The following is a 21,658-nucleotide window of genomic DNA, read 5'->3' on the forward strand; positions in this document are numbered from 1 at the left end:
GCAGAGATTAAGTGGGGACTCTGAAACCACACTATGTGACCTGAACTCAAATTGATTGATTTACCCAGCAAATTTAATAGATGGGCCTCATTCATTTTGAATAGGAAAAGAAACCTGCTATATCTTCCCTATTCATGAGCTCATTCTCCAATTTAGGAAGGTCGCCTCATGCTCAAAGCAAAAAACAGCCTTCAAGTTGGGAAGCAAAGGTTTTTTGCAGCACTCAGATGTTCACGTTCTCTGTGCTCAGGCTATTTTTATTCGGCAGCACAGACGGTCGTGTAAGCACAGATTTCTTTGGCAGTTTTTATTATAGCAGGTGTAGGATCCTAGGCCATTGTCCTTAAAACACACTCATTCACTACCTGCATTTGAACAGCTTGAGAACTAATGCCATTCTTTATTTGATTATGTAGCTTACTGATTCTTGCTAAAAAAAAAAAAAAAGAATTAAAAACATAACTCCAAGAAGCCTTGTTTTTTAGATGAGAATGACTGAGATATCATGAAAGAATATTATAATAAATCATATTCAAGCCATTTCAAGAGCAGGACACATTTGAAAATGGAATAATCTAAGGATCCACAAGAGAATGACTTGAGGCAAACATGAGCCTTGCCACAGCAGTAAGTTTCACTCAATCAAATAAGAAGTGGCCTGAACTCCCTAAAGGCGCGTGGTCTGACTGGAGCTGTAGGATACCATTGTTTTGATCTCAGCAGCAAATGAAGAAGAAAGGACAAAGAGTATTCATGTTGAAAAAATATACTGAGCTGTATGTTGTGAAAAAAAGAACCCCATCTAATGATCAAAATCCAGGCAGAGTGGCCTATGGAGTGTGGCAGAGACAGCTAGTGATATTCCTAGGCTAGAATACAAGACCTGATGCCACGGGGCTGCTCAATGGCAGGTCATGTCTCTCTGTTCTCCTTGACTCTGGGTGGGGCTATCTCACTAGGTTATCCTCACGGAATGTGAGTGCAGGTGACATGTTCTGTTTCCAGGCCAGGTGGTTAAGAAACAGACAAACTCTCTCAGTCATTTTCCCCATTCTCTTTATTCCCATTTGCCCACTGGATGCTGAAGCTGAAATCATTAAAGCACCAGGAACTTAAGTCCAGAATGATGGTCCAGAGCCCCACACTGATCTGGAAACACCTTGCACTGCTAAGTGAGTAAAACTCAACTATATTGCCAGATGCTTCTAAACTGTTACCATTCTCGTTTTTAAATCAACCAGCATGACTCTAACTAGGAGACAATCAAATCATGTTCGAAATTTTACCTGTTATGTGGATATGATATTCCTCCTTGAAGATCTTCTGGAAGAAAGGAATCTTGAACTGCATATGAGGAGTATGCAAACCGGGAAGATTTACATCAACGTCTCCCATGAAATGTGGAAATTCCCAGTCCTGTCAGAGAAAACCAACATGACAACATATCTGTGATTTGTTTCGTTCCTAAGCAGCAAAACACCAAAAATTGACTTTTTATAAGCACTTATTTTAAAATCATTTAAATGCAGCCAGCTGTTGGGTGTATCTGTTTTGTTCTGTGATGGTTGTTTTATGAACATTAGGTAGCAGTATGCAATCAAAATAAAAATTAAGTCATAACTTATATCCTCAGATTTTCTCTTTAATGCGATAATAAGAAACCAATGCAGAATTGATGTGTATTAATATATGTTTCTTTCTTTCATTATGGAGATCTGATCTTAAATTTTTATAGGAAGGAAGTGATCCATATTTTATAAATATGGGGTAATTTAGTTATTTTTTGTTCCACTATTTTTTAAAAATAAGAAATTTATACCAGCATATTTTCTGTAAGAAGACAAAGAGGATCTAATTCATTTAACCAAGTTCCTCAATTCACATCAAGGGAGTTTTATTAATCATCTGTGCTAGCAACTATATGGAATGGAAAAATGCCAAAATGTTCTGTCCTGTTCTCTAGCAATTTAGCATCAATTTGAACCAAATGATGGAGGGCCTGACATGCTAGCCTGAGAGATGCACAGTGAATTAATTCCAAAACTGTCATTAGTTATTTCCTTGTTGTCAAGGCAAAATCATGTGGGATGACCCTCCTTCTCACAAGAAAGGAAAAAAGATGCAAATGAGGATATTTTTAGGTGACTCATCTGCTCTTGGTTTTTGGATAGAAGCACCAAATTAAAGTCCATAACTAGCATGTGAAGAAGAAATACACTAAATAATGAAGAAACCTTTAAGCTGAATCCATGTTTTTATTTCCAGTAATAAAATTATCACTAAATTAACAAACAGTTCTATATTTAGTGAATATTTTCTAAAGAACTTGGAGATGAAAAAATAACAAAATATTACTTTAAAATTTTAATCCACTATTTTGACATAAAAAGTTAAATTTTTCTGTGATTTCTCTATATGAAACTAATAGAGGTGTGCTGATAATAGCGTGCATGAATACTTCAGGAGTTTCCATAGCCATTCCACCTCCCTCTTTGCAGCAAATTCTGATTAAGGGAGAACAAACGTTAAAGGAAAGAAGAATATGTAAGTGGTGGTAATCAGGAACGTTTTCAATATTCATTAATTTTTGATCTATGGATAACTTTAGGCCAGTTATAAGAAATAAATATATAAAATAAAATGATGCAATATCACCCTTTACTATTGGTGCGTATGCCAGTATCTTGTTGGTCTTGCCACTCCTGGTTTTTCAGATATCAGCAGCAAACAGACATGTAATTTTGGAAATCCAGAAAACCCAAAGCACAGATGCTGGATGAATTTGGAATATTTTGATCTAAAATATTAGTAGAAAATGGATTGGAATAATACTTGTGAACTACTGCATTTTATTAAAGTGCACTTTTTATTTCATTGATATCATCTTGTTCTATGTTACTCAGAAGACATTTGCAAAGAATTAAAATTGAATCTAGTCCTCTGCTATAATATACTGACATCTGCCATAAAAAATTATGCTTGGCAATGATAACCAGATAATCTTTCACTAGTCCAGGATAAGAAATATAAAACATTACCAATAGGGCAATTCCCTTTCTTACTTCTTGGTTTAAGGAAGAATGTAGGATTAACAGATACACACTACTATCTATATAAAATAGTCACACAATAAGGACCTACTGTGTGTATAGCACAGGGAACTATATTTAATTCCTTGTTAATGGAAAAAATCTGAAAAGAATCACTGAATCACTTTGCTGTATATGTGAAACTGACACAACATTGAAAATCAACTACACTTCAATTAAAATAAAAAGGGGGGAGTGAATACTTCTTGGTAGCAATTGGGCAAGTGTCCTTTCTTTTGAAAAGACGTTCTTGGAGTGTTTTTGTGTAGTTTTTCATCTCATGAAATAAAAGCTTTCTAGTGGGTATGAAATTGATTTTAGTTTGAAAGTAATCTCTAGAGATTTCTGTAGACTGGGATCAAATCCTCACCCCCACCTCCAAATAGTTCCTTAATTATATCCCAACTGTACTTGGAGATAGAAAGAGGCATTCAGCAAAAGTAGACTAGAGGACAGGAGAAAGTCTTCCTCTTCATCTAGAAGATGGCACTCTTTTCTTTTCTTTTTTTTTAAAGAGATGAAGGCAGGGAGTTTGGGGGGAAATGTGAGAGTAGTATCTTACACCATCTAAGAAATCGAAAACAAAGAAAAGAACGAATAAAAGAGATGATACATAAAGTCTCTCAGATTCCCCCTTTATAGTGTCCAGGGGCTTCCCTGGAAGCTCAGTGGTAAAGCATCTGCTTGCCAATGCAGGAGACATGGGTTCGATCCCTGGTCTGGGAAGATCCCACATGCCTCAGATCTCACATGCACAGCTAAGCCTGTGCGCCACAGCTATTGAGCCTGTGCTTTAGAGCCCAGGAGCCACAACTTCTGAAGCCTGTATACCCACAGTCCTGCTCCACAACAAGAGAAGTCACTGCAATGAGAAGCCCACACACCCCAACTACAGAGTAGTCCCTGATCGCCACAACTAGAGAGAAGCCCCTGCAGCAAGGAAGGCCCAGTACAGCCAAACAATAAATAAACAAAATTACCAGATTTGGGCTTTAAACACTGTTTTCCTGAGTCTTTTAACTCCCTGCCTCCATCCTCTCCCTGCTACTCTCGTTTTTGTAGTTTAGTTCCTCAGTCGTGTCCTGACTCGTTGCAACCCCATGGACTGTAGCCCACCAGGCTCCTCTCTCCATAGGATTCTCCAGGCAAGAATTCTGGAGTGGGTTGCCATTCCCTTCTTCAGAGCATCTTCCTGATTTAGGGATCAAACCTGGGTCTCCTGCATTGCAGGCAGATTCTTAAATATCTGATTCACCAGGGAAGCCCCTTGTTTAGTTCCTACTCTGTATATTTCTGCAGACGCATTGTTGAATCAGTGTAAATTTTGACCTTGACTTAGAATGGAATGGTATAATAAGCATTGCTACCATTTCCAACACATTTTGGGCTCATCTTAATGGAGGCATCGGAGGGTAGTGATACCTCAGGTATTTTTTTTTTTTTAATAGGAGATAAAAGAGGAAGAAGAATGATATTCTCAATCCCCACCTTCATCTCCAAATCCCACAGGCTTCTTGGGAAGGTGATATAATGGCTGGACAGCAACTAGCACATTGCTGGAGACAGAGGGAAGAGACAGAGAAATAGTCAACAAGCATGGCTGATTTCCCAGCATCATTCAAGGTCAGAGTGTTCCTGAGAGGAAAGCAGAGGCAGCAGATAGGGCTGTTTTCAGGAGAATCACACACAAAGCTCTTCAGGGTCCAAGTGGAAAAGGACGCAGGTCATCTTCTCCTGCCCTCATCCACTGCACAGTGCTGGCCTCCTGAGGTCTCTGATGGGACTTTGGTCACAGCAGAGTCCTCCCACAGGGCCCCAGGAGCAGGACCATAGGGAAGGTCATTTCTCTCAAAGGGACACGTGAGTGACCTCAGTGGAGGACAGAAGAACAGGAGCAAACTAGTTTCTTGTGCAATGTGTGTCTCACGCTGTAGTGACCTCCAGGAGTAACTGTGGCGGACTTTCCCTGTGACGGGGGAGGCACACTACCTCGGAGCAGGAGCTGGTCACCTAGCAACATGTGAAACCAAAGGCCAAAGAAACCCAGGGACACTTGGATCATAAACGTTCAAGCACTGGCAATGTTCTAGCATCATCCTAAGCTACATGTTTATATTTACATACAAAATAACCCCCAAATCTTGCAATTATTAACTCATTGTACAGAAAAGAAAAATTTGCCTCAGAGAGGTTAAATTCTGAGAAAATGAGGTAGCTGTCATATGGCAGAGCACAGGCAAAAGAATACATATTTTCTGCTGGGCTATGCTGCCTCTCACTATGAAAACTGATGACCCTTAACTGTTTTTGACTCATTACTAGAATTATCTATACCTGCTATACCTGTTCTGGGGGCTTCCCAGGTGGTAGAGTGGTAAAGAATCCACCAGCTAATGCAGGAGACACAGGAGACATGGGTTCAATCCCTGGGTTGGGAAGATCCCCTGGAGGAGAAAATGGCAACCCGCTCCAGTATCCTTGCCAGGATCATCTCATGGACAGAGGAGCCTGGTGGGCTACAGTCCATGGGGTCGCAAAGAGTCAGACATGACTGAGCAATTGAGCAGGCATGTACACTATACCTGTTCTTATTGAGAATCACTGATAAACAGTTATTGCATGTTCATCTCTCGCCAAAAGTCAGTTCTATGAGTGGCTTTAAATGATTTCCCCACCCCAACCCCAGAAGTTTCTCATATTTTATTCAACCCTAATTTGACCAAGAAGATCAACTGTAACTTTTTCTCCATTAATCAACTGTCCCAGAGGCCACTGATTTCCAATCAGACTGTTGAGTAGGGAGATTAGACCAACAGGAGATTACTAGCAGGTACTGAGATTCTCTTGGCATCAAAACTATGGATGTATAGCAGTTTCACACACAGATTGTATGTACATGTTATGAGAGCCATGGTGTTCTTTCCTTCTGCATACATTTTAAAAATTATATTTTGAACATCAGATGAAAACACTGAATTAAGAGAATGACGAAGCAAGATGTATTCAGCTACCAAGACTGGGGTAGAGACAGGTTGGTCCTGTGATTTTATATTATAAAATGTTCATTTACTCTGTTCTTTAAGGAATGCTATCAGTATTCAGTAATTCAAAGCTTCCTTACTATGGTCTCCTATCAAATCCAACAACGCCTGCAGCCGTCTGTCCCATTTGTGGCTCAGTGATGTGAGAATGATTTAAGTACATTGTGTCCCTCACCCTACTCTAGTTATGATCAGCTTATGGTAATGAACAGACTTCCAACTTTGTATCTCGCTTCATGTATGAGAAACAGCTAAGTTTTATTCAGTTGGGTATATTTCCCATATAAAAATAAATGAGAAATGTCATGGTATATATCTACTCAGATTTCTTACATACAAGGGTTTGCTTTTGCTTATAGCTATAAAAATCGCATTTGAACACTGATGTCCAAATTGCATTTGGACAAGTAATTTGGGACTGATGTGTCCAAATGTGATTCCATCCAAGTGTGGCTCTATTATTCATGGATCACATCTGGATAGACTTTCAGGACACTGTTCAATATATAGTCTCAAGATATCCTGGATTCATCATTTCCTCACATTTTCTCATTGAGGTACATGCCCTGGGGTCCAGGAAAAGCACTTGGTACTGTGCAGAGGAACTCAAGCTTGAAACCAACATGGTTTTGAATTCCCCAACTAGCATTCAATTTCCCAAATCAAATGAAGGGGCCCCCACTTGTATTTAGAGAAGCATTAGAGGATAAAAATATAATAACAGTGAATACTTTACCTTGCAAAAATGAAACCATGGTATCAGAACAAAAATCATATTTTAGGAGCTAAAGACTGGCCACTTGGTTTTTGAGAAATCTAAGACACAATTTAGATAATAGATTGCCAAAAGTATAGATAACAATTTAGAATAGAATTGACAACAGATTCCTAAATACTGATTAAAAATACCATTCTTCAGTGTAATAATTTGCATATCTCCTCTTTATAGGCATTTAGATTATAAGGATTTAAATGATTTCAAAATTCAACTTTACAGATTTGCTTGTTTCCCTTTGTTACTCTCCATTCTTCCTATTTCAGAACTGAATATAGGTCCGTGAATATCAGAACATTATTGTATCCAAAATGTCCCCAGCTTGTAAAGTGTCCTTGGTTTTTCTATGCTTACCGTGTCCTAGCAACAAGATTTGAGATGACAGTGAACAGTGGTGGCCTGAAGAATTGTACTCATGCTTTGGAAGATATTTTTGCTTCTTATTAAGAATCTCAAGTGCCTGATTTCTTTCAGCACCAGTACGCTTCTCCTAATTGGCAAAACTGCTATGGTATCACTTAGCTGAATAAATCCTTGGAAACCCTGACGTACAGTAGATGTTGCTTATTTGTTTGTTTATTACCTGCCTCTCCCATTGGAATGTAAGCTCCAAGGAACATAAGGAATTTTCTCCTGTTTTGTTCACTGTTACATTTCCCCATACCTGTACTATATACTAAGAACTCAAATACTTGATGAGTTAATGAATGGAGCTCTTTGAAAGTTAAAGATATGCAATTACTTTTGGGTTTCATGTAAATGGAATTTAGGTAAACAGGGCAATAAATATGTGGTTTTGTAAATAATATTACACATCAAACTGAGATTCATTATAATGAAAAAAATGTTTTTTTCCCCTATAAACAAGGTGTATTACAATTACACAGACAGTAATTACTTTTAAGAAACTTTACCATCAGGCTCTGGCATGATAGCAGTGGGTTTTTTAAGATAAGTTTTATTACATCTAGACAGCTTGAAAGATCATTCCTTTAACCCAAAGATTAAGTCATTTGCCAAAGATCACAGAAGAAAGGAGACAGTATATAATGGGAGGAAGAAAGTGGTCAAATTTAAATACTGTGAAATGAGGCAGTTACTATTTGGGGAATTAGTAAAAATGCTCGTTGCGATGATCCAAGACACCCTTTTAATTCCCATATAAGTGTAAAGAAGCCCATGAGACACGTTCAACCAAGTCAGAGAACAAGAAGAGAGAATGTAAACCAACATGTGATTAAAAAATGGAGGCTCGCTTCCCACAATGGGTGACACTAGGAAGGTGATCAAGGTAATAATGAATATCAGAGGTGCCTAGCAATAAACATGAAGGATGTACAAAAGAGAAAGATCAGCAGGTTAATTCTTTTTTTTTTTTCTTCTTCTTCTTTTTTTTAATATATTTTTATTAGTTGGAGGCTAATTACTTTACAATATTGTAGTGGTTTTTGCCATACATTGACATGCATCAGCTATCTTTTGACAACTATTCTTATAAGTTATACTCTCATTTTCTCCTAATATTCATCATTTTTTTTCCCCTCTGGGCAAATGAATTCCATACTCTTTTGGAGTTCTCTCTCAGGAGTCAGTTATGGTATTTAAAAGATTTAAAAGTTTTGGGGAGAAATCTTGTCTTTTTGATTGAAGTAGGCTTTTTTCAATGAGTAGAAGAGATAGCAGATCTCATTCATCACTAAGACAAATCCAAGTCAAACTGTAAATCCTTACTTAAAATGTTGAAAGAAGTTGACTCAAGATTTTTACACATTCCAAGATACAGATAAACTCTCAGAATTGTTGTTTAAATAATCTAATTCATCCTAAAGGCATATTTTATAGTGTGGTTTAATGTATTTTCTTCATCAGTAATCCTTCTCACTTGCAAAGGCCAATAGGAATTTCCCTGGCTAATTTTGAAGCCAACGTACATCAATGAGATTTAAGTAACAGTTTAGTGCCCATAGAGAAAGCAAATAAGTCAAGCCCAAAGTAGATTTGAGAAGTGAGTGTAGTTTGTTACTTTTAAGAGACTACCATGAGGTTCTGGCACCACAGCGGTGGGTTTTTTAAGATAAGTTTTATTATATCTAGACAGCTTGAAGGCATCATTCCTTTAAGCACCAAGGTGGAAGAATGTCTGATGAAAAGCATGAGGCCTCATTTACAGATGTCCTGCCCTGGCAGACAGATGTGGTAAAGGACAAAATAAAAGTCATTCTTGTAAGTGTTTTCAGCTAACAGAATGCATCATGTGGCCTCTAGGAATAATGGGAAATCAATATCCCTCACCAGGGCAGTACAGTTCACCAATATGCACCGAAAGAATGCTTGACGTTTTATAGACTCCTACGTGTGTGTCGGGGTGAGGGGGTAGGGAGCCGGCAAACCATTGACTAGGACAAGTTGCTGAAAACTGAAGCTAATGCAAAGACTAAACAAACATGGTGTCATAACTCAATGATAGATCCTTTTGGATAAAATCTTCCATCCATCATCAAACAACAACTTGACTTACTTTGCCCTTAAGATGAATGAATACTAGCTATATAATAAGTTGATATTTTTAAAATTGAGAGCACCTAATAACTCCTTTCCTAAAGAGGAAAATGTGAAGTCTGGTGGAAGAAAGTTTTTGAGCATCACATTTTCATGTTATTTTTCAGACACTGGCTGCAGTTCAATAGTAACACCCCTTGCTTATTTTGTGCTTTATTGTATTTGCACATTTGGTATAAAATGTCAGTGCTCCAGTTATCTGTTCTGGCTCTATGCATGCTGCCAGGAATGGTCACATACAATTGTCTGGATGACTAATTTCTTCTATAAGCTATATAGGAAAATTAATTGCATACTGTCAAAAGAGTAGATACTGCCCTTGGTAAAATTTTAATTTAATATTGAAGTCATTTTTCTCTGTGAAAAAATAATAATAGTGGAGATCAGTGGATAAATGTAATTCAATATAAAAATATTCACAAACAATAGAGAGGATATAAGGTTGATCTAAATATCAGATGTGTGATTAAGGTAAAGGGCTCTAGTGTTTCTTGGAATAGGTTCCTTTTTCATAATTTTTTGTCAACAATGTCTCATGGAGCATATATTCTAAAAGAAGAGAGACCAATCAGCAAATAGAAATACAGTATGATGTCAAATAGAGATAAATGCTCTAAAGAAAATAAAACAGGTTAAGGGGATGGAGCACGGTGAGGTAGGGGTGGGTACTAGTTTAGTTAGTCAAAAGAAAGCTTCTTTGAGGGTGATCTTTGTATGGAGTGCTGACTCATATGAAAGAACAAGCTCTGCACATCTCTGGAGGAGGATATCAGCTAGAAGAAGGAGCTAATGCAAAGTCCCTGAGGAGGAAATGAACCGGAAATGTTCAAGAAACAGCAAGAATGTAAGGGGTGTATAGGAAGGTGAATGATGTGGAAAGTGGTAGGTTGGCTGCAGGAGGAATAAAGGCCAGTTGCAATGCGGGAGACCTGGGTTCGATCCCTGGGTTGGGAAGATCCCCTGGAGAAGGGAAAGGCTACCCACTCCAGCATTCTTGCTTGAAGAATCCCCACGGACAGAGGAGCTTGGCAGACTTCAGTCCACGGGGTCGCAAAGAGTCGGACGTGACTGAGCAGCTAAGCACAGCACACAGGATGACTGTTGTAATTTAGGTGTGAGGTGATGGCGGTTCAACAATGGTGATCAGGTGTTCAGATCAAGATGTATTTTGATGTAGCACCAACTGAGCTTCTGAATTTACCATTTGCTCCAGCAACTGGTAAATGACAGTGTCATTTACTGAGAAGGTAGAATTTGGGGAACCAGTCAACTTGTGGAAGATAGGGAGGTGGATAAGAAATCTAGAGATCTATTTAGAATATGCTATTAAACATTGAGTAGAGGTATTGTGTAGGCAGTTGGGAAACTTAGGGGAGGAACCACGACTGGAGATGTAGGGACTTCCCTGGCAGTCCAGTGGCTAAGACTCCGAGCTTCCAATGCAGAGGCCTGAGTCCTATCCCTGGTTAGTGAACTAAGATCCCACAGGACATGTGGCATGGCCAAAATAATAATAATAATAATAATAACAAAGACGGGAGATGTAGGTGTGGGAGTCACAATGATATAAAACCACAGAGCTGGGTAAAATCATCTGGAAAGGGAGTACAGAAAGCCAAAAGAAGACAACCAGGAACTGAACACTGAGGCAGACTGACATTTAGAATTTGGAAGAGGAGAAGCCAGTAAGGAAAACAGAATAAGAATGCCATATGTTATAAGAAGAACAAAAGAAAGTTCATCCTAGAAGTCAGGTGAAAAAAGTGTTGAAAGAAGTAGTCAACTTCCCTGAATGCAGCTGAAAGTTTGAGTGAGGAGACTGAAAGTTCACCGTAGGATGCAGCAATGTCGGGACTGTTGATCTTGATAAGATCTCCAAGCTCCAGAGGAAGCTAAACCTGGAGACAAAAGCCTGACTGCCTGGTTCAAGAGAAAATGGGAAGTGAGAAGTAGAGACAGTAATTATAGATCTCTTATGAGGAGCTTTGCTCTTAGTAGGAACAGAGTAGAGAGGCCGGAGAGAGACTACAAGTCTTTTAATTTCAAATAAATTAGTGTTAGTATAAAATAAAGTCAATGTGGACCAAGTAGGGGACTCTGAGTGAGACCTGAAATTTCCTTTTTATATTTTCAACAGCTCTGCAACGGCTAATGTGTGCACCAGCATGGATGCACTGGTTGTTAACAGCTGCTGTCTACTCTGGTTGATCAATACCTTCACTGTATCAGTAGTTAAATATTCTGACCATCACTCTTTGTGAAGTCAAGAGGGCTGCTTTTCTGAAACAAAACAAAACAACACTAGGCTAAGCTTACTGTATCTAGAATGCAATGGAGTTTTAGAAACAATAGGCTGGAACCTTGCTGCTCTAGTAATGTGATTTCCTTCTGTTTTCATCTTTCTCAGAGAAGACAGTCACAGAGTGTCTGCCTCTGACCCCCTGGACTGCCTGGCAATAACATGAACAGAAAGTAAAACCTTTAGAGCAATGGATTTGAACTACCAGAAATCCCAGGCCTTTCTTCAATGAGTTTTAGGTCAAGAGTGTTCATCCTCTGAGCTCTAGAGAAAAATTATCAACCCTCAAGTAAGAGAGTAAAGGCTAGAAAAACAAGATATATAGAGGCAGGTTGGAGAGATGGAAAGAACAAAATACATTTTGTTGTTGGAGAATTATACCTCAGTGAATCTAACTTTTCTGAACCTATTTTTAGTTCAGAGGTCATTGGCCAAGAAAAACCAAAAATACATTGTTTTACTTGTTGGAAACCTAGCAGAGTGATTCTACCACCCTCAGGGTCCTTTTGAAAAACAAGTTTCCAAGCTGGGGTAAAGAAGCCTTGCATGCATGTCAGCAGTTGCCTATCTTTATATTGACATGTTCCATTCAGAAAAGCCCGAGGTGACTATAGTGGGCTTGGTTTATAGAATCCACTCAGCACTTTTAGAGTGAATGTGAAGTCTATACAAGAAATTCCTAGTAACTTATGCTACTTCCACATAGAATTGTATCTATTAATTGAATTGTATCATCCAATTCAATGAATTCAACACTTATTGAATACCAACTATATGCAATGCATTTATTCTCAAAGAATATCAAATGGCATTAATAAATAAACTATGCTCTTCCTTCTGCAGATATAGACAATAAGGGTCAGTGATATCACAAGACTCCTCCCATATTATAGTCCAACAGACAACTGGTAGAGAAAAGATTAGATGAAATTAAATCAGTATCACTGTGTTTCACTGCATCCCCCTTATTAAGAATTCTATTTAACAGGAAAAAAATCCTGTTAAGAAGATTGTATTTTCATACTATATTCAGAAAAGCAAACTAACATTTATCATAAACTTGCTCTGTATCAAGCACTTGATCCACAATAAACCACATGCAAATACATGTGGCAAGGAAAATTTTTCTCATTTTATAAGGGAATAAAACTGAGGCTCAGAGAACAGTCAAGTAGCTTGCCCAGTGCTGCACAATCAGTATTAAAAGGGTTGGTTCCCAGGTCAGTCTGACTACAGAGATTTTTTTTTTATATCGTATCAAGCTTGTTCATTACTTTTTTCATTATGCTGTAACATTGCAACTATCTTTGAACCTAAAGGCCAATTGTCATGTCACTGTGTATTTCCCTTGGAACTTACATCTGTAATTAAAACTTTCCCATTAGTGGTATGTTGTAGCTCATCTTGAAATAATATTTTCTTAGAATTATCTTGGTACCTGCAGCACATGAGGAGGGAATCCTGTCTCATTTCCACTGCAAAGTCTAAGAATGGCAGCGGGTCTGTGTTTACCCTGCACGTCTTTGACAAGGCCGCAAAATACGCAGGCTGAGGTGCACGTTTAACTCTGGATGGTTTGTGCTGGGCTGTTCTCAGTCGCTTCAGTGGGGTACGACTCTTTGCCACCTATGGACTGTAGCCCGCCAGGCTCCTCTGTCCATGGGATTCTTCAGGCAAGAATACTGGAGTGTGTAGGCGTGCCCTCCTCTAGGGGGATCTTCCCAACCCAGGAATTGAACCCATATCTCTGATGTCTCCTGCATTGCAAGCAGGTTCTTTACCCCCTGGGCCACCTGGGAAGCCCCTAGATGGTTTATGGCCATCTTAGAATTTTTACTGCCAATTCATAGATTTGGCTCTAAACTTAGAATACTTCTAGTAATGAATACTCTCTTCCCAACTTCTTTGCACTTCAGTTTTCTCATCTGAGGATATTTTCATCATACTCTGATGGCAGACTCCTGTATCACTGTACTAGAAAACAGGATTTGGGGGCGATTTTTTGCCCACTAGTGTTGACTTTTCCCTAGTGGCTCAGATGGTAAAGAATCTGCCTACAATGTGGGAGACCCAGGTTCAATCCCTGGGTTGGGAAGATCCTCTGGAGAAGGGAATTGTTACCCACTCCAGTATTCTTGCCTGGAGAATTCCATGAACAGAGGAACTTGGCAGGCTACAGTCCACGGGGTCACAAAAGTCGGATGATGATGAGCAACTATCACTTTCACTTCAGTGTTGGCTATTAAACTTTGCAACTTCCTAAAAAGACACAACTTTTATGTTTCTTTGGAAGTTGTATAGCAGTGAGATTTGTGCTACTAATGCATTATGGCTTGACATATCATGAAGTGATAAAATTTTGTGTTACGTAGGTGACTCAAGGTAGCACAAAAACATGAGAAAGATAACTATAAGAACAATATAACACACATAACACATATTATCTTTATAGCTTTCTTTCTTGTGTTTATATATAAATATGGTTATATATATATATTATGACTTTATGTAATGTGTATAAAGAAGATTGAGTGTCAAAGAACTGATCCTTTCAAATTGTGGTGTTGGAGAAGACTCTTGAGAGTCCCTTGGACAGCAAGGAGATCATATCAGTCAATCCCAAAGGAAATCAACCCTGAATATTCATTGGAAGGACTGATGCTAAAGCTGAAACTCCAATCCTTTGATTACCTGATGCAAAGAGCCAACTCATTGGAAAAGACCCTGATGCTGGGAAAGATTGAGGGCAGGAGGAGAAGGGGGCAACAGAGGATGAGATGGTTGGATGGCATCACTGACTCAATGGGCCAGAGTTTATGCAAACTCCAGGAGACAGTGAAGGACAGGGAAGCCTGGCGTGCTACAGTCCATGGGGTTGCAAAGAGTCAGACATGATTTAGAAACTGAACAACAATACAAAAATATATATATTCTGCATAACTCTCTAAAAAATCTATTTTATTTTATCTCAAGTCTTCCTTGTTCTATATGTCATTGAAGTTACTGTGTTTCTGGGAACCTCTCCAAGGATTAATTCTTTTTGCTAATAATTATGATAGGTAGAAGATGACACAATTTTTATAAATATAATGTTATTAATAATCCATTTAAAGCCTGTCTCGATATTTGATTTTAAACAGAATTATCAGTGCAAGCAACATTGAAAAGTACATCACTAATGTTATGGGATTGAAGCCCCATATAATAGCTCTGTGCAATATATTAGATTTCTAATGAAATGTGTCATATTTAGAAATATTACAAACAATACCCTGTGGAAACAAAGTAACAATGAACTTTGGGAAGATGGTAAAAATTATCAGAAAATAATTTTATACTACCTCAGGACAATATCTCATAAAATTTTTATTTGTAAAAATTGGTAAGCTTATGGTTCTCAAAATTGACTTTTAATGCACAGAAAAGCTACATGAAAGCAATCATAAAAACTAAACATAAAACATAAAATTTTGCCTTCAAGCATTGAATTGTACTTGGTGAGTCATAGGCAAATTTGAAATTATTACATTTGCAGTTGCCAAAGGCTTTGCTTTATGGATATCTGTAACACATATAGATAAATCAATTAACATGTTATTTTTCCTATATAAATCCAGGTGCACTTGATTTATTACTTCTCACTAGAGGAGAAGTTGGCCAATCCACATCATTATGAAACTGTCCAGGTAATAGACTATTTTCAGAAATTAGTTTTATAAAGGTTCCAACTTGTTTTACAAAGTTATAGCTTGCTGACAGATCCCCACTCCCACTCTCATTTCAGAGATACTAGGTTTTTAAAAATTGCATTTCTCTTTTAAATAATAAATCCACTCTTTAACAACTAAATACCTATACTAAGAACTTCAAAGAATCGGGTATCATTTGCCTTTAAATATAGATACATGATTGCATTAGCCAGAAATGCAGACTTCTTCATATTTCTTTTTTGGAAAAATACAGACAAAGAATGCTTGGGGGTTATAATGTAAGCAACTACAGGAGATACTAATTAACTCAAAATCAGTGAAAGATTTCAATTGTACTTCCTGAGGCTCAATTACATGCAATGAGAAAGAATATACATGATCATAATTAACATTTTTTCTATTTTTCTTTTTCAAGTCAATGGTTATGATTTAGTATGCCCTCACTGACAATTATATAGCATGATCTATAGGTTACGCATTCTATGATCCAAAATAAAGATATGCCCTCTAAAGTTATTTAAATGTAAGGAAATGAATTTCCTTTTACTAATATTATTGAACATTTTGCTTGCCATCCCTCCAGCCAGGCACTGAGACATGAACTGTTATGACAAACAGCCACTATTCAATGAGCTAATCAAACAGGCTCTGCACCAGCATAGTTATTTACATACATTTCCTTATTTTTTTTTTAATCTTTAAAATAATGATACAAGGTGAGTTTTCCTTTTCCCATTTTGCAGTTATGGAAACTGAGGTTCAGAAAAGGTATTTGACTTACTTACTGTAATATATGAGTGGAAAAGTAGGAGCCAAGCCCCGGTCATCTCAGTCTTATATCTGCTGTTTTTTAAACCCCATTTAGAAGGATGAGTAGGAATTTAGCATATATTACTTCTTTTTTTTTTTTTTTCCTTTGTTTTTTTTTTTTCTTTTTTAATTTTTATTATTATTATTTTTTTTTCCCAGTGGGTTTTGTCATACATTGATATGAATCAGCCATGGATTTACATGTATTCCCAATCCCGATCCCCCCTCCCACCTCCCTCTCCACCCGATTCCTCTGGGTCTTCCCAGTGCACCAGGCCCGAGCACTTGTCTCGTGCATCCCACCTGGGCTGGTGATCTGTTTCACCATAGATAGTATACATGCTGTTCTTTTCAAATATCCCACCCTCACATTCTCCCACAAAGTTCAAAAGTCTGTTCTGTGTTTCTGTGTCTCTTTTTCTGTTCTGCATATAGGGTTATCGTTATCACCTTTCTAAATTCCATATATATGTGTCAGTATGCTGTAATGTTCTTTATCTTTCTGGCTTACTTCACTCTGTATAATGGGCTCCAGCTTAGGAGTTTTATAGTTTCTGGTCTTACATTTAGATCTTTAATCCATTTTGAGTTTATTTTTGTGTATGGTGTTAGAAAGTGTTCTAGTTTCATTCTTTTACAAGTGGTTGACCAGTTTTCCCAGCACCACTTGTTAAAGAGGTTGTCTTTTTTCCATTGTATATCCTTGCCTCCTTTGTCAAAAATAAGGTGTCCATAGGTTCGTGGATTTATCTCTGGGCTTTCTATTCTGTTCCATTGATCTATATTTCTGTCTTTGTGCCAGTACCATACTGTCTTGATGACTGTGGCTTTGTAGTAGAGTCTGAAGTCAGGCAGGTTGATTCCTCCAGTTCCATTCTTCTTTCTCAAGATTACTTTGGCTATTCGAGGTTTTTTGTATTTCCATACAAATTGTGAAATTCTTTGGTCTAGTTCTGTGAAAAATACCGTTGGTAGCTTGATAGGGATTGCATTGAATCTATAGACTGCCTAGAGGAGAACATAGGCAAAACACTCTCCGACATAAATCACAGCAAGATCCTCTATGACCCACCTCCCAGAATATTGGAAATAAAAGCAAAACTAAACAAATGGGACCTAATGAAACTTAAAAGCTTTTGCACTACAAAGGAAACTATAAGTAAGGTGAAAAGACAGCCCTCAGATTGGGAGAAAATAATAGCAAATGAAGAAACAGACAAAGGATTAATCTCAAAAATATACAAGCAACTCCTGCAGCTCAATTCCAGAAAAATAAATGACCCAATCAAAAAATGGGCCAAAGAACTAAACAGACATTTCTCCAAAGAAGACATACAGATGGCTAACAAACACATGAAAAGATGCTCAACATCACTCATTATCAGAGAAATGCAAATCAAAACCACAATGAGGTACCATTACACGCCAGTCAGGATGGCTGCTATCCAAAAGTCTACAAGCAATAAATGCTGGAGAGGGTGTGGAGAAAAGGGAACCCTCTTACACTGTTGGTGGGAATGCAAACTAGTACAGCCGCTATGGAAAACAGTGTGGAGATTTCTTAAAAAACTGGAAATAGAACTGCCATATGACCCAGCAATCCCACTTCTGGGCATACACACTGAGGAAACCAGATCTGAAAGAGACACGTGCACCCCAATGTTCATCGCAGCACTGTTTATAATAGCCAGGACATGGAAGCATATATTACTTCTAAATGACCTATTACTGTGTTGGTTTAACTACTGCTTTTTTTTTTTTAACGTAGCTTGTCTTTTCCTTTCATGACATCATCTTTTATTGGCTAAATGTTTGTACACATGGCAGTTTGTTGTGTCAGCCTCTCTTTTCCACATTGGCCATACAGTAGTATTTCCAAGTTGATCTAGTTCTAGGCTCTACCTTCATGAGGTTTACAGTTTGAATGTAGCATAAACACACAAACAGAATAACTTCAGAAAATGATTAGTGCCAAAGAGAAAATAAGCTAGGATGATTGGCTAGGAGAAGTTACTGTAAGGAGGGCTAGAGAAGATCTCTAGGTAGATTAAACCCCTCAAGTGAAAGGTACCAGGTAATGTGATGTATGTTATGGATGCAACAGGGAACAAAACAGACCAACAGAGATGCCACTCTCAAGTATAATAACTTAAGTCAAGAGGGCTTCCCAGGTGGCACAGTGGCAAGATGTGGGTTCTATCCCTGGGTAAAGGGAAGATTCCCTGGAGTAGGAAATGGCAACCCACTCCAGTATTCTTGGCTTGAAAATCACATGGACAGAGGAGCCTGGTGGGCCCATGGGTTGCAAAGAGTCAGACATGACTGAGCATGATAGCACATACAGAGAGAGCAAATGATGAAAGAACTAGAGTCAACTAGGTGAAATGAGGTAAAATTAGTAAGTGCTGTGAAGGAAATAAAGTGAAGACTGAGAAAGAGAATAACAAAGAGGCCATGCAGGAGGCATCCTGGAAGAGGTGAGACCTGATCTGAGAACTGAGGATGGGATTGATCCAACCACACAAAGAGAAGAGAATATTGTGCAAAGCAAGTGCTCAGTTCTCTATGAGGGTATTCTGCTTGGTCCTTGGGATACAATGGTGGAAAAAAGCCTATGGACACTATAATGTATCGGTGCTTGTGAACAAGTTGGGCATGAATCAAATAATGATGGAAATAGAACCCCTTGTTTAATATATTGTTTGCAGATATCTTTTCTCATTCTGTAGGTGGCCCTTTCATTTCGTTGATAGTTTCCTTCTCTGTGAAGAAGATTTTTAGTTTGTTACAGTCCCGTTTGTTTATTTTTGCTGCTGTTTCCCTTGCTTGAGGAGAAATATACAAAAAAATATTGCTTAGGCTGAAGTCAAAGAGCATACTTTGTATGCCTTCTAGAAGATTTATAGTTTCATGCCTTACATTTAAGTCTTTAATTGGTTTTAAATTTACTTTGAAATGGTATGAGAAAGTAGTCCAGTGTAAGTCTTGCATGTAACTGTCCAGTTTTCCCAAGACTATTTGCTGAAGAGTCTTTTTGCCTTTGTATATTCTTGTTTACTTTGCCAAAGACTAATTGCCTATATAAGTGTGAATTAATTTCTGGGTTGTCTGTTCTACTTCCCTGATCTGTATGTCTGTTTTCCTGCCAGTACCATACTGTCTTCATTACCATAGTTTTGTCCTATAGTTTGAAATCAACTTGCACTATAATTTGAAATTGCTCTTCTTTCAGCCTCTTCTTCTTTCTCAAGACTGTTTTGTCTACTCAAGGTCTTAAAATTATTTGTTCTGGTTCTGCGAAAAATTCCTTGGTATTTTATAGGGATTGCATTGGATCAGAAGATTGTCTTGTGTATTATGATAATTTAACAACTTCCCAATCTAGAAGTACAGTGTATCTTTCCATCTGTTTGTGTTACCTTCAATACCTTTCATCAGTTATCTTACAGTTTTCCAAGTACAGGTCTTTTACTTCCTTAGTTAGTTTTATTCCCAAGTATTTTATTATTTTTGATGCAATTGTGAATGGGACTTTCTAGATTTTTTTTCTTTCTGATAATTTAGTGTATAGAAACACCACATATTTCTGTATATTAATTTTATATCCTGCAATTTTATTAAATTCATTGGTGAGTTCTAGTAGTTTTTTACTGGTGTCTTTAGGATTCTCTATTTATATAGTATGTTATCTGCAAAGAGTGACACTTTTACTTCTTTTCCAATTTTGATTACTTATATTTTTCTTGTCTCATTCTTGTGGCTAGGACTTCCAATACTATGTTAGGTAAAAACTGGCAATAATGGGCATTTTTAGCCTGTTCTTCCTCTTGAAAAACTGCTTTTAGCTTTTTACCATTGACTATGATGTTAGCTGTAAGCTAGACATACATGGATTTTATTATGTTAAGGTATGTTCCCTTTATACTCACTTTGTGAGAGGTTTTATCATAAATGAATGTTGAAAATTTTCAGATGTTTTTCTGCATCTATTGAGATGATCATATGATTTTTACTCTTTAATTTGTTAATCTAGTGTATCACATTGGTTGATTTGTTGATATTGAAAAATCCTTGCATCTCTGTGATCCCACTTGATCACAGTGTATGAACCTCTTAATTGTTAGATTTGGTTTGCTAATATTTTGTTGTTCATTTTTGCCTGTGTGTCCATCAGTGTTACTGGCCCATAGTTTTCTTTTTTGTGTGTGATATCTTTGTCTGGTTTTACTATTAGGGTGATGCTGGTTTTGTAGAATGAGTTTGGACGAACTCCTTCCACTACAATTTTCTGGAGTAGTTTGAAAAGGACAGAGGTTGACTCTTCTCTAAATGTTTGCTGGAATTAACCTGTAAAGGTCTGATCCTGGACTTGTGTTTGTTGGGAGGGTTTTTTTTTTTTTTTAAACGAATGATTCAATTTCATTATTGGCAATTAGTCTGTTCATACTTTCGACTTCTTCCTTTTTCTAGTCTTGGGAGAGTGTACATTTCTAGGTATTTGTCCAATTCTTCCAGGTTGTTCATTTTATTGGTGTATAATTGTTTATAATAATCTCTTGCTATCCTTTGTATTTCTGTGGTTTCAGTTGTAACTTCCCTTTCATTCCTGACATTACTGATTTCAGGCACTTTCTCTTTTTTTCTTGATGAGTCTGGCTAAAGACATTTTTGTATATCTTTTCAAAGAACCATCTTTTAGTTTCATTAATCATATGTATTGCTTTTTAGTAGCCATTTCATTCATTTCTCCTTTGATCTTTATGATTTCCATTCCATCTACTAACTTTGTGTTGTATTTGTTTGTTTTTTTTTTTTTTTTCTAGTTCATTAGGTGTTAGGTTAAGTTGTTTGAGATTTTTCTTGTTTCCTGAGGCAGGTTTGTATCACTATAATCTTCCCTCTTAGAACTGATTTTGATGTATCCCAGAGATTTTGGATTATTTTGTTTTCGTGTCATTTGTTTCCAGGCATTTAAAAATTTCCTCTTTGATTTCTTCAGTGACCCATTGGTTGTTTAGAGCATATTGTTTAGCCTCCATATGTGTATTTTTGCAATTCTTTTCTTGTAGTTGATATCTACTCTCTCTCTCTTTTTTTTTTTTTTTTGGTTATTCTGCTTGAGTAATTTCCACTACTCTTTCTGTTCACTGATCTGTTCCTCTGTATCATTTAATCTACTATTGATTTCTTCTATCTTTTTTTCTTTTAGTTAAATTATTCTTCAGCTCTGTTTGGTTCTTTTTCACATCTTTCTAACTCTGTTAAAAACTTCTAACTTCTTACTCTTTTCATCCATTCTTCTTTGAATTCTTTGAGCACATTTATGATCATAACCTTAAACTGTCTTTCAAGTATTTTGCTCATCTCCATTTTGT

The 21,658-nt window shown here is 37.4% G+C and overlaps 1 protein-coding gene across 4 annotated transcripts in view; it reads right to left on the reverse strand.

The window, feature by feature from the left end:
* The window catches only part of TMEM117 (transmembrane protein 117), a 561,967-nt gene that overhangs the window by 14,251 nt on the left and 526,058 nt on the right, over positions 1-21,658 (reverse strand). For all 4 annotated transcript variants that reach the window (XM_061129506.1, XM_061129513.1, XM_061129509.1 and 1 more), the window contains one exon: positions 1,287-1,416. In XM_061129506.1, the coding sequence (XP_060985489.1) occupies positions 1,287-1,416 (130 nt within the window). The remainder of the gene's footprint in view (positions 1-1,286; positions 1,417-21,658) is intronic.

This window comes from Dama dama, chromosome 3 (genome assembly GCF_033118175.1).
Source record: "Dama dama isolate Ldn47 chromosome 3, ASM3311817v1, whole genome shotgun sequence".
Taxonomy (NCBI): Eukaryota; Metazoa; Chordata; class Mammalia; order Artiodactyla; family Cervidae; genus Dama; species Dama dama.